Here is a 13,161-nt window from a genome sequence, read left to right as displayed (position 1 = left end):
TGGACCAATGGACAAAGAAGATAGTAATGCATTTGAGGAAAGAAGATACAAAATGAACCGGATAAATAGAGGAAAGACAAATTATCAGCGCACATGCAAAATACCATTTATTCTTGTAGCAAAAAATGGAAGAGAATTAAGAAATGGACGATAAACAATAGACCTAATATACAAAAATAGGGGGGGTATTGGGGCGGGATGAAATCCACTACTTACTTTTTCTCCTTGCTCAGCACCATAACCACTGTAACCCTTTAATGTTGACAGGTCATGTGCTCTCTGCCAATGAGTAGAGTAAAAGAAAACAAAATCAAGAACAGGAAGTTGGTTATCGACTTAGAGTTCAATAAGCAGAATAGATTAAAAATACAAACTACTTGTCAAGTTAAATGGCAGTCCATGTAGGCGTGCTGAATTCTATCAACACAAATATCCAGAAACATGTTCATTATAGAACCAAACATTACCAGATACATGACTTTTTCCAGTAGTCCTATCATCGGTCAACAGACCAAGATACGACATACAGCAAAAAACGAAGTTTGACTAATAACAAAACACTACAGCGTGATAGAGATGTCAAATGACCCCTGAACATCAGAAACCGTATCCCATCTTTACAAAATTCAAAAACAAGGCTATCAGCATTACCTGTGCCATGGCAGAACTTATGAATTCAGGAATGGGCTCAGTAGTGTCACCAATTCCAAGGCTTATAATTTGAGCATCAGGGTGTTTCAACATGTGTGCAGATCTCCTTCTTGCGATCTAACTTCACCAAAGAGAGATTGTTTATAACTTAATTCCTATTAAGTAGGAGAGAATGTCTACAAAATAAATTTTAGTGTATTACTATAAAGTGTCTTCTTTCCCCTATTTCAAGATGGAAGCATAGAGGGGTAATGGCTGTATAAAATCAGCCAACCAACATCCAGCTTAAAAAGCAAATAATTTTGCTTCAGGGAACTAAATCTGCTCGTTGTCTCATCGTAATTCCACATTACTGCTATATCATCTAAATTAATCTTTTATTTGCATGAGCACAAAAGAAATGCCTCCAATTTATTCCAACCAATGTGTCCAACGTCTTCTCTAATCTCCTACTACTAATTCAATATAAGAAGCATCTTTAATTGCAAAGTAGCTTAAATAAACAGATAACAACAGTCAACTCAATAAAAAAGTACCATCTAAAATACAGACCTCAGGAAAAAGATAACCAGCTTGAAGTTTAGCTAAGTTCTCATTGCGAGAGACCTTTGTCTTGTAAGCTTCAAGCAACACAGGAATTTTGTTAGCGCAGTCAAATCTCAAGAAATTTAAGTATTTGAATGGACAAATACAGGTGAGACTAAGACGGACAATTGTTTACTTTTTATCATTGTCAACAGACAATTTTTGTCAATTATTTTAAAAACGTCACGTAGCAATTGTTTTGACTCTTCACTTTGCTTCTCATCGAGTTAAAGCAATACATATGCAATCACAAACATTGATTAGTTTAAAGCTCTCAAATACCAATTTTCAAAATCTCTAATTGATCCATATTGCACTGGCTCACAGTCTACTATTTGTATTAACCGGAAGAACACCTTTGACCCCCCCCCCCCCCCCAAAAAAAAAAAACAAAAAACCAGAAAATGTGAAACAATTTGCACTAGGAAACAACATTAAACATAAAGGCTTACAAGTCTCCGTAGAGGGTGTTGCAACACATCTGACAATACCACCGGTTTTGCCTGGCAGTAACACATTCTGGCTCCTGCAACAATTAATCCACACTTTATATTAGCAAACATTGCATACACCAGGAATGAAAATACTCAGGATTACCAAAGTATTAATGGAAGCAACAGTAGTTTTTTACTGCATTCTCATCAACGCATTTAGTCATGAATATACAACCAATACAGATGAGATTCTCAGGCAGTTCGCTCACTAGTAAACTCATCCCAGTCTGTAAATGCTATAAATGGGGGATACTTCGTTCAATAAAGGATAAAGAGAGTCCTCAGCTTCGTGTAAGTCAAAATGAAAACATTAATAAAAACCAAAACAAAATGCTCTACCATCAAATTATAGAAAAATAAAGAGTCAAATTCAAGAATCAGTACAACAACAACAACAACAACAACAACGACATACCCAGTAAAATCCCACTAGTGGGGTCTGGGGAGAGTAGAGTGTACGCAGACCTTACCCCTACCTCGAAAAGGGAAGAGAGGCTGTTTCCAGGAGACTCTCGGCTCAACAGGAAAGGCAGTAATATCAGAAAAGAAATAAGAGAAAAGACATGTAACAATAAAAGATACCAGAAAGAAAATAACCCAAACAAATAAGTGAAAGGACAATAAGACAAAACTATGCAAAACACCAATGTGAATACAACAAAGACCGCTAACAAACCTAACGAAACTCTAACAGACTCCCCGGTACCAAGAGGGAAGAACTCTCGACTACCCCCTAGCCTACCATCCTAATGCTCGACCTCCACATGTTCCTATCAAGAGCCATGTCCTCGGAAATCTGAAATCGCGCCATGTCCTGCCTGATCACCTCGCCCCAATACTTCCTAGGCCGCCCTCTGCCTCTTCTCGTACCTGCCAAAGTCAACCGCTCACACCTCCTAACCGGTGCATCTAGGCTTCTCCTCCACACATGTCCGAACCATCTAAGTCGCGCTTCCCGCATCTTATCGTCCACGGGAGCCACAGCCACCCTCTCCCGAATATCTTCATTCTGAATCTTATCCAGCCTAGTGTGCCCACACATCCATCTCAACATCCTCATTTCTGCTACTTTCATCTTCTGGATATGTGAATTCTTGACTGGCCAACACTCAGCTCCATACAACATGGCCGGTCTAACCACCGCTTTATAGAACTTACCTTTGAGTTTCGGTGGCACGTTCTTGTCACACAGGACTCCAGACGCCAACCTCCATTTCATCCACCCTACCCCTATACGGTGCATAACATCCCCATCGATCTCCCCATCTCCCTGGATAATTGACCCTAAGTACTTAAAACTTTCTCTCTTGGGGATGACCTGCGAGTCAAGCCTAACTTCTACATCCGCTTCCCCCGTCACGTTGCTGAACTTACATTCCACATATTCTGTCTTAGTCCTACTCAACTTGAAACCTTTAGACTCTAAAGTTTGCCTCCATACCTCCAGTCTCCCATTAACGCCGCCTCGCGTCTCATCAATCAAAACTATATCATCAGCGAACAACATACACCATGGCACCTCTCATTGGATATGGTGTGTCTAGTGCGTCCATCGCCAGAGCAAATAAGAACGGGCTTAGCGAAGATCCTTGGTGTAATCCCATAACCACCGGAAAAGGCTCTGAGTCACCTCCCACAGTCCTAACCCGAGTCATAGCTCCATCATACATATCCTTTATCGCCCTAATGTAAGCCACCGGCACACCTTTCACCTCCAGACACCTCCAAAAGACGTCCCTAGAGACCTTGTCATATGCCTTCTCTAGGTCAAGTAGAAGTAGATATTTAACCACACCACCAAAGGTTGTGGTGCAATGGATAGGATCGTTCCGCCCTTAACGAGGGGTATCGGGTTAGAGCCCTGTGAATGGAAAACATCTTGGTATGAGTGTATCCCCCTTTAATGGCCTAACGCGGTGCGGCCCCCAATGTGGGTACCCCACACCAGGTAGGAAACTAACAAAAGAAAGACACTTTCTCCCCAGGTCTTTGGAGGAAGAAAACAAAGGTCAGACATAAAAATCGTTAACAAAACCTAATTTTCTACCATGAAATAAAGAAAAATGAATAGCTGAAGCTGAAGCGAGTCAGAATGCTCGAAGGTATAGTGGACCTTCCTTCTCTATTGCTTCGCTAATGCTTAAATATTGAATACTTACCAGCAAAAGAGAACCAGCAATGTTGATAACGAAAGCAGTTATAAGATTCAAATAAGAATCATATGAATTGAAACTATCCCAACAAAAAAAAATAGAACTGGAACTAAGTTAAGAAATCAAACAAAACGCAGGAGATGAAATTTGGTACCTGAGACGGAGTTTGTGCTGACCCAATAAAGTAGAAGTTGATGAAGAGATTGAAGTGGAAAAATTTTGCTGAATAGCTGCCATTTTTTTCTGTTAGAACAAACCACGTTATCTCACTGGAGTAGAGCACCCCCTCAAAAACCAAAAAGCTGTTTTAAGAACCCTATTCTTCCAATTTGCAGGAGCGCCCTTGCTCCGTTAACGCACGTTGCTTTTTATTTGTTAAAATTTTAATCTGCTAATTTGATCTTTGCACGTTTAACAAAGTTTAATTATGATTTGTTAAAACCTAATACCTAACTAGCACTTCGACATTTTTAGACTATTGTCACACCTACTTTTTTACCACCCGAGGAGGATATAAGGGGAGTTTTTCTAATTAAAGTGACATAAATCGAAATGGGATTATTTTATTTATTTTTTCAGAGTCACCACTTGGAATAGTTTATGGTGTCCCAAGTCACCGGTTTATTTTAAATCCCAAATCGAGGACATTTTCGACTTTGTTTAAAAGTCTGTGAACCAGAAATTCTAAGTAAGGAATTCTGTCAACCCGAGAAAAGGTGTTAGGCATTCCCGGGTTCCGTGGTTCTAGCACAGTCACTTAAACTATTAATAATTGGCCTATTATTTAATTTACTACATGTTTTAAAAATATTGTGCATTTTTAACTTTACAACCGCTTTTAATTATTTTATGGAATTATTCTGGAACAAGTACGATTGTCGTACACTTGTTTGTTTGATACACATAGCGAACCGCTTCACATGTGGATTGTCATACTTGTTCTAGCACGGGTTGGGGGGGTCAAAGGTGTTCTTCTGGTGAATTGCCAAATTGTATTAATGCAAATAGTAGATTGTGAGCCAGTGTAATATGGATCAAATAGAGATTTTGAAAATTGGTATTTGAGAACTTTAAACTAATCAATGTTTGTGATTGCATGTGTATTGCTTTCAACTCGATGAGAAGCAAAGTGAAGAGTCAAAACAATTGCTGCGTGACGTTTTTAAAATAATTGTACAAAAATTGTCTGTTGACAATGATAAAAAGTAAACAATTGTCCATCTTAGTCTTACCTGTATTTGTCCATTCAAATACATATGCAATTTTTTGAGATTTGACTGCGCTAACAAAATTCCTGTGTTGCTTGAAGCTTACAAGACAAAGATCTCTCGCAATGAGAACTTAGCTAAACTTCAAGCTGGTTATCTTTTTCCTTGAGGTCTGTATTTTAGATGGTACTTTTTTATTGAGTTGATTGTTGTTATCTGTTTATTTAAGCTACTTTGCAATTAAAGATGCTTCTTATATTGAATTAGTAGTAGGAGATTAGAGAAGACGTTGGACACATTGCTTGGAACAAATTGGACACATTTTTTTTGTGCTCATGCAAATAAAAGATTAATTTAGATGATATAGCAGTAATGTGGAATTACGATGAGACAACGAGCATATTTAGTTCCCTGAAGCAAAATTATTTGCTTTTTAAGCTGGATGTTGGTTGGCTGATTTTATACGGCCATTACCCCTCTATGCTTCCATCTTGAAATAGGGGAAAGAAGACACTTTATAGTAATACACTAAAATTTATTTTGTAGACATTCTCTCCTACTTAATAGGAATTAAGTTATAAACAATCTCTCTTTGGTGAAGTTAGATCGCAAGAAGGAGATCTGCACACATGTTGAAACACCCTGATGCTCAAATTATAAGCCTTGGAATTGGTGACACTACTGAGCCCATTCCTGAATTCATAAGTTCTGCCATGGCACAGGTAATGCTGATAGCCTTGTTTTTGAATTTTGTAAAGATAGGATACAGTTTCTGATGTTCAGGGGTCATTTGACGTCTCTATCACGCTGTAGTGTTTTGTTATTAGTCAAACTTCGTTTTTTGTTGTATGTCGTATCTTGTTCTGTTGACCGATGATAGGACTACTGGAAAAAGTCATGTACGTTTGGTTCTATAATGAACATGTTTCTGGATATTTGTGTTGATAGAATTCAGCACGCCTACATGGACTGCCATTTAACTTGACAAGTAGTTTGTATTTTTAATCTATTCTGCTTATTGAACTCTAAGTCAATAACCAACTTCCTGTTCTTGATTTTGTTTTCTTTTACTCTACTCATTGGCAGAGAGCACATGACCTATCAACATTAAAGGGTTACAGTGGTTATGGTGCTAAGCAAGGAGAAAAAGTAAGTAGTGGATTTCATATCCTCCCCCCCCCCCCCAATACCCCCCTATTTTTGTAATATGATATTAGGTCTATTGTTTATCGTCCATTTCTTAATTCTCTTCCATTTTTTGTTACAAGAATAAATGGTATTTTGCATGTGCGCTAATAGTTTGTCTTTCCTCTATTTATCCGGTTCATTTTGTATCTTCTTTCCTCAAATGCATTACTATCTTCTTGGTCCGGTGGTCCACGCGGTAGAGTAAAAACTTCCTCTTTTGGCATAACTAGTTTCTCTACACGAGTATTCCATGTCAATTAGTACAGACTTTTTGAAATATTATATAATATTAAAACATATGTATAATGAGTACCATAAAATTTAAAGGAAAAAATTACAAGCTCAAATTGTTGTGCAATCTGCATAATTGAATGACTTAATTATTGACCGCTAAATGATTAGATGCAAGTGTATTCCTATCATGTCAAGCAATACAATTATTTTTTTAAAACGATATACATAAAGCAAAAAAATGTAAACGTAAAATGAAGAAATGTCTAAGTTGTATGGTGTTGGATACATAGATGTGTTTTGTAATTAATTATTCCCCATTTCAATGCCGCAAAGAACTTGACAATTATCAAAGCAATATAATCATCTTTTCACACAATTCTGCACTAAACCCATACATTACCATTTCGAGGCTATATCAGATTTTGACATTATTATTTTTTTTTAAAAAAACTCAACTTTACCCTACCATTCTTATCAAATGATAATATGGTAAGGGGTAACCATCCAGTTACCACAGACCACAAAAGTCATTGGCAACAACTAAACTAGATTTTCTTTTTTCAATGCGACCTTGCTGAGTAAAAATATAGCTGAACAAACTAAAGAATGACTATGCAGAAGTCCATTTTCTACAAAACAAGAAAACTAAATAAAACCTTTCCAAGTGCCAAATATCTTAAGTTCTCTAACGTCACAGGAAGGCGTACTTGTTCTTGTTGAGCTATTTTACATAAGAGAGACTACATGTTTCCGCTTTCTCCACATAGGCATTTTTCAAGCACCGTTGCAAAGGGAGTACTAATTCAGTTGAAATTCTTGTACGCAAAAAACAGCTGGGAGAGCCATATTTCTTAAGATGACAGTGTATAAAAATACAGAGGTAAGAGGACATACTTACTTGGACTAGGATTGACCTATTTGTAAGGAAAATCAGCTAAACCAAACCAAACCCAGATCTGAAACTCTGGACAGCAGACCGGCAGATCCGAACAACGAGCAGCAGCAATTTTTCAACCACAGCTTCTTCTTCTTTTTTTTGAAATTTTCAGATTTGAGAATCCCTTTTGAATTTCGAAAATTCGTTTTTCTTTTTTTTTTTTTTTTAGGCGTGTGTGAGTCGATGAAATCAGAGAGAAAACGGGAAGGGATAGAAAGTGTGTTCTCTGTTGAAAAAAAAAAAAAAACGGAGGTCCGATTTCTTTTTTTTTTTTTTTTGGAAGGATGGAAAAAGGCTAGGATTTTTCCACCGTCTCTGTTGTTGGTGTTAGGGGTCTGTTGGTTTTGTTTTCACGAAGGAGAAAGGGGTGTTTTGGCCCAGATCCAAAAATCATCTTATTTTGAGAATTTTTTCTTTTAAGAGTGCTTTTTTCAAAAACTATTTTCGGTCAGAAACAGTTTATTTTGGTTAATTAGTTTGAAAAGTACTTTTGAGAATTAATTAATGTTTGATCAAGTTTAAAAAACTGTTTCTAACTTCAGTTAAATAGTTAGATCATCTTTAAGAAAAGAAATGTGAATTCTTACCTATGAATTAACTACATAGATAGATTCAAATTCTTCTATTTAAATAAAAGACAAAAATATGGTAAAAATAAAGAAACTAAAACTAAATAAGTGGACTGCATTCTATTTTCAACATATGCTTCTTCTCCTATTGTTTTCCTTCATTAGTTTTTTTCTTTCACTGTTCTTTTCCTTTATAATTCTATCATCGATCTTCCTCTAAATTATCTATCCCCTAAATAAGCTCTATTTGAGAAAAATCTCTACTTGTCTTCGATCCTCTAATTTAAAATAATTTTTTTCTTAGTCTAATATGTTTTTCTCTTTCCCCTTTCTTCCTCTTTTGTACCGCTGCTTCCAATTAAGTAATTATTTTCTTCTTTCTTTCTTTTTCTCTCTGTTTTATGTGGTTGGTCCGAGAAAATCAAAAACTTTGGCCCCCTAACTCCTTCATGCTGTACAAATCTATATTTTCTTCTCCTAATTCCAAAAAAAAAATTGCTTCTTCTATTTCAAGCTTTTTTTCCTTTATCATATTAATAAGAAGTAAAAAATATCTAATCGAACACTTCGGGTTACGAAATAAAATTCATCTGAGCAATCACTTAAAACTTAAGGGTCAATGAGACAATCTCAATTAGGGGTGTCCATGGTTCGGTTTGGATCGGTTTTTCCTTAAAAAGAAACCAAACCAAGTAAATAGGTTTTTCAAATATTAAAACCAAACCAAATCAATTAAGTCGGTTTTTTCTTGATTCGGTTTATGTCGGTTTTTTCTTAAATATAAGACATACACTATCAAACACATATTCCTGAGACCACATTTTTAACGTAACACTATCAAATCAATTGCCCTTTGAGGAATCTATTATTTACCAAGATATATTGATGATAATTGAATCAAATAGTGATGAATAATTTAAGGACTCAATTAAAAATTTATTATTTTTAACACAAAATGGATTCTTACACTTGACAAAAGATTTCAAATCATACTAGAATGTAAAGGTAAAGAACTATACTAAAAGTGCAAACTATTAGCATTTACCATTAAATTTTTGAAACTTTATAAAAAATATACATATATATAGGTGTAATAATAAATTTGAAATAGCTACTCCTATAGTCGGTTTGGTTCGGGTTTTTTTCGGTTTTTTTTTATTAAAACCAAAACCAAACCAAATTTGATCGATTTTTAAAATTCTAAACCAAAACCAAACCAAACCAAAAAATATCGATTTTTTTTGTCGGTTTGGTTTGGTTTTCGATTTTTCCGGTTTTTATGAACACCCCTAATCTTAATCATTTATGCGCAGTTATAAAAAAGCAAATAGAAACAAATAAAATTCTGTATTAGAGGGACACTAAAAAATTCTAAGAATACTTTTTTCTAACTTGAAGAAATAAAAAATAAAAATAAATAAAAGATAGGTTACAAAAAACCTTATACACTACATTCAATCTATAGGCAATAAAAAATTTTCTTCAACATAACAAGAACAAAAAAGGTTGATAGTAGTGATACACAATGTACCAACTCTTACGCATTAGCCAAACTTGACAAATGCGGTAACATGTTTGTTGAGCTATGTGCATTTTATTTATATTTCTCCCTCACTGTTAGTTAGCTTAGCTCAGCTACTTATTAGTTAAATGTTAGTTTAGCTTAGCTGTCAGTTAGTTGGCATTTAGTTAGTGGTCCATGTTGTAAGTGGAGGACCTCACTCATGTATATGTGTACTCGTTTTGATGAACAAATAATATAGAATTCATTTTCCAGAAGTTTCCCTCTTTCAGCTCTCTCTATCTCGAAGCTTCTGCTCCTTCTCCATGGCAGTTCAAACTCAAGCTCAAGGTCCTCTGTGATCTTCTCTTCTTTACATGGTATCAGAGCTTTGCTCTATCAAATCCTATTGCTCGATTCCTGTTGAATCGTGAATTTTTTGTTGCAGAACTGGGAATTCCATTCTTTTGCCCTAATTTTCGATTTTGCCAATTTTCTTCTCCCAAATTGATTATCACATGGCGATTCTCGATCAAGCAGATGATTCCGGCGTTACTGCAGGTAGTCCTATCGCTACCCCCATTTCCGAGTCCAACATCGATCCGAATTGTCCCTTTTACATGCACCCTTCTGATAACCCAGGTGCAATGTTGGTGACGACTCCTTTCAGCGGTATTGGTTATCGATCTTGGAGGAGGAGTGTTCTACGCGCTCTCTCCGTAAAAAATAAGTTAGGTTTCATCAATGGTGAATGCAAACGTCCAGAACCAGATTCCCCATCCTTCCGTCAATGGATGCGTTATGACGATATGGTTACTTCGTGGATTTTAAACTCCCTTGCTAAAGATATCGCAGATAGCGTAGAATACGCAAAGGATGCAGCAGAGTTATGGACAGATTTGGAGGATCGCTATGACCAAACCAATGGAACCAAGCTATATCAGATTCAGAAGGAAATTAACGATTTATCACAAGGAGTACTCGACGTCACAGGTTACTACACAAAAATGAAAAGGTTATGGGAAGAGTTGAACAATCTGAGTACCAAATCTCAATGCAGCTGTAAGTGCACCTGTGGAGCCAAGGAATTCATGCATAAGGCCGAACAGGACAAGCGTCTGACTCAATTTCTGATGGGACTTAATGAAGTGTATACAGTTGTGCGAGGTAGTATTCTGATGATGAATCCATTGCCATCAGTGGCTCAAGCATTTTCTCTGCTAATCCAAGAGGAAAAACAAAGGGAAGTTAGGCCAAGCAACTCGCTTAAGATGGAATCTGCATCTATGAATGTCAATTCTTCTAGGAATATCAGTCTGCCTACAATGGAGTCTACCTCTTTAAATGTCAATACATCTAGAAATGAGGGCTTCAAGACCAATTATTCAACTGGGAATCACCCGAATAGCAGGCCTCGTCCGTTTTGCGATTATTGTAAACGCCCAGGGTATACGAAATATAAGTGCTTCAAGTTACATGGTTACCCCCAAAATAACACCTTTAATCCTAGATTCAATAAGGGGAAAAGAGTTTCTGCAAATGTACATGGTGCACCAGTTGATTCTATGTCAGTTAAGGATGATGGAATGAGCTCTCAAGGGTGTAATGACAACAACAACATGAACTCTCCTCTTAACCTGACCAAGGAACAGTATGGGCAGCTATTCAGTCTACTACAACAATTTCATATTGGGAATGGAGGAGAGAACACCACCAGTCCGGCTCTAACCAATGGAAATGCCAATTTTGCAAGTATCTTCGCTTGTTCTGCCTCTGTCTTGTCCATTGATTTTGGTTTGCTGTCATGTAGATGTTTTACACCAAGTGCTGACCTCTGGATCTTGGATTCCGGAGCATCCAATCACATGACCTTTAATAAATCCCTATTATCTCACACCAAAACTCTTTCATATCCTTTGCTGATCACTCTACCCAATGGCTATCGAGTGAAAGTGACAGAAATTGGAACTGTAACTCTTACATCTCAGATAGTATTACATAAAGTCCTTTATGTACCTTCTTTCAAGTATAATCTCATTTCTGTTCATTGCCTTACTTCACAGCTTAAAAGCCTAGTTGCCTTCACTGATTCTTCATGTCTTCTGCAGGCCCCTTCAATGAAGAGGCCTCTGGAGATTGGTGAGATCAAGGATGGATTATATCTCCTTTGCTCCAGCTGTCTAAAGAACTCAGTTTCAACTTCAGATTCTGTCCCTTTGAATTCCTGCAATGTTTTCCCTACTTCATGTCATGTAAATAGTTTACATTCTCATGCTCACTCACCTGTAAATGTTTCACACACTCACACTCATCCATGTTCACTTGTAAATACTTCCTATTGCAATAAAACTCAATGTTCTGCTTTCCAATATACTTTGCCTAGTACAAACAGTGTGGATCTTATATGGCATAACAGGTTGGGACATATACCTTTTGTGAAAATGAGGAGTATCCCTTCAATTCCAGCCTAATTTCATTCAAAGCAACCTTTCCTTTATTCAATTTGCCCCATGGCTAGACAATCCAGGCTATCCTTTCCTCAGAAAACAAGCTCCACCAGTAATATGTTTGATCTCCTACATGTTGACCTGTGGGGACCTATCATGAGCCCACTCATGATAATTTTAAGTACTTTAATACCTTAGTGGATGATTATAGTAGGTGTACCTGGACACACCTCTTAAGCTCCAAAAGCAATGCTTTACAAATCATTAAAGCCTTTGTGTCTATGGTCAGCACCCAGTTTCAAACTAAAATCAAGTGTGTTAGGTCAGACAATGGCCTAGAATTTACCAACACTGAGTCCACTCAATTCTTTCATTCCAAGGGAATCATTCATCAGAAAACATGCCCTTATACACCTCAACAAAATGGAGTGGTAGAAAGGAAACATAAATATCTCTTTGAGACTGCCAGGGCACTCTTGTTTCAATCCAAATTGCCCCTCAAATATTGGGGAGAATGCATATTAACTGCCACCTACCTTATTAACAGACTACCTACCAGCTATCTTAAAAACAAAACTCCTTTTGAATACCTATACAGAAAAGCACCCAATTTTTCCCATCTTAGAAGTTTTGGTTGTTTATGCTTTCCTACCACTCCTAAGCCTCACAGAACAAAATTTGAACCAAGAGCTACACCCCATATTTTTGTAGGCTACCCCTGTGACACAAAAGGGTACAAAGTCCTTAACCTTGTTACCAAGAAAATCTCTGTTTCCAGAGATGTGGTGTTTCATGAGAATGTATTTCCCTTTACCCTTCTATCTGCTTCCATACCCTCTCCTTTTGTTTTTCAACCTGTCCCTCTTGTTGATGATCTGCCTCCTCCTCCTACCAATTCTGATAAATCTGCCACCCTTTCTCCTTCTTCCAATTTACCATCCTCATCTGATTCTCCTTGCAATTTACCATCCTCATCTGATTCCCTTTCCAATTTACCATCCTCATCTGATTCTCCTTTACATTCTCCTCATATAGCTACTAGAAAGTCCTCTAGACTTCACAAGTTACCTGTTCACTTAGAGGATTATGTGTGTTCTCTACCCATCTTGAAGGCTCCTGCTTCTTCTGCTGCTCCTTTGTCTCTTAGTGCTTCATTCTCCAATCATCATCATGTGTCCCTCACTTCTCTACTCC

The 13,161-nt window shown here is 37.0% G+C and overlaps 2 protein-coding genes across 2 annotated transcripts in view; one reads left to right on the top strand and one right to left on the bottom strand.

Moving 5' to 3' along the window:
* On the bottom strand, positions 217–7,835 carry LOC109231056 (LL-diaminopimelate aminotransferase, chloroplastic-like; the record flags this gene model as incomplete). Its single annotated transcript, XM_019396592.1, is given in 6 exon segments — positions 217–279; positions 652–768; positions 1,204–1,271; positions 1,689–1,762; positions 4,038–4,126; positions 7,408–7,835. Coding segments are annotated over 5 exon segments (405 nt in total), but the record flags the coding sequence as incomplete, so codon positions are not given.
* LOC109231558 overlaps positions 10,039–13,161 on the top strand; it is a 9,721-nt gene continuing 6,598 nt past the window's right edge. The window contains exons 1-2 of the mRNA XM_019397218.1: positions 10,039–11,936; positions 12,746–13,105. Of these exons, the coding sequence (XP_019252763.1) occupies positions 10,039–11,936; positions 12,746–13,105 (2,258 nt within the window). The remainder of the gene's footprint in view (positions 11,937–12,745; positions 13,106–13,161) is intronic.

Source organism: Nicotiana attenuata, chromosome 8, assembly GCF_001879085.1.
Source record: "Nicotiana attenuata strain UT chromosome 8, NIATTr2, whole genome shotgun sequence".
Taxonomy (NCBI): domain Eukaryota; kingdom Viridiplantae; phylum Streptophyta; class Magnoliopsida; order Solanales; family Solanaceae; genus Nicotiana; species Nicotiana attenuata.
The sequence above is the reverse complement of the archived record's forward strand: the minus strand, read 5'-3'. Positions and strand labels throughout refer to the sequence as shown.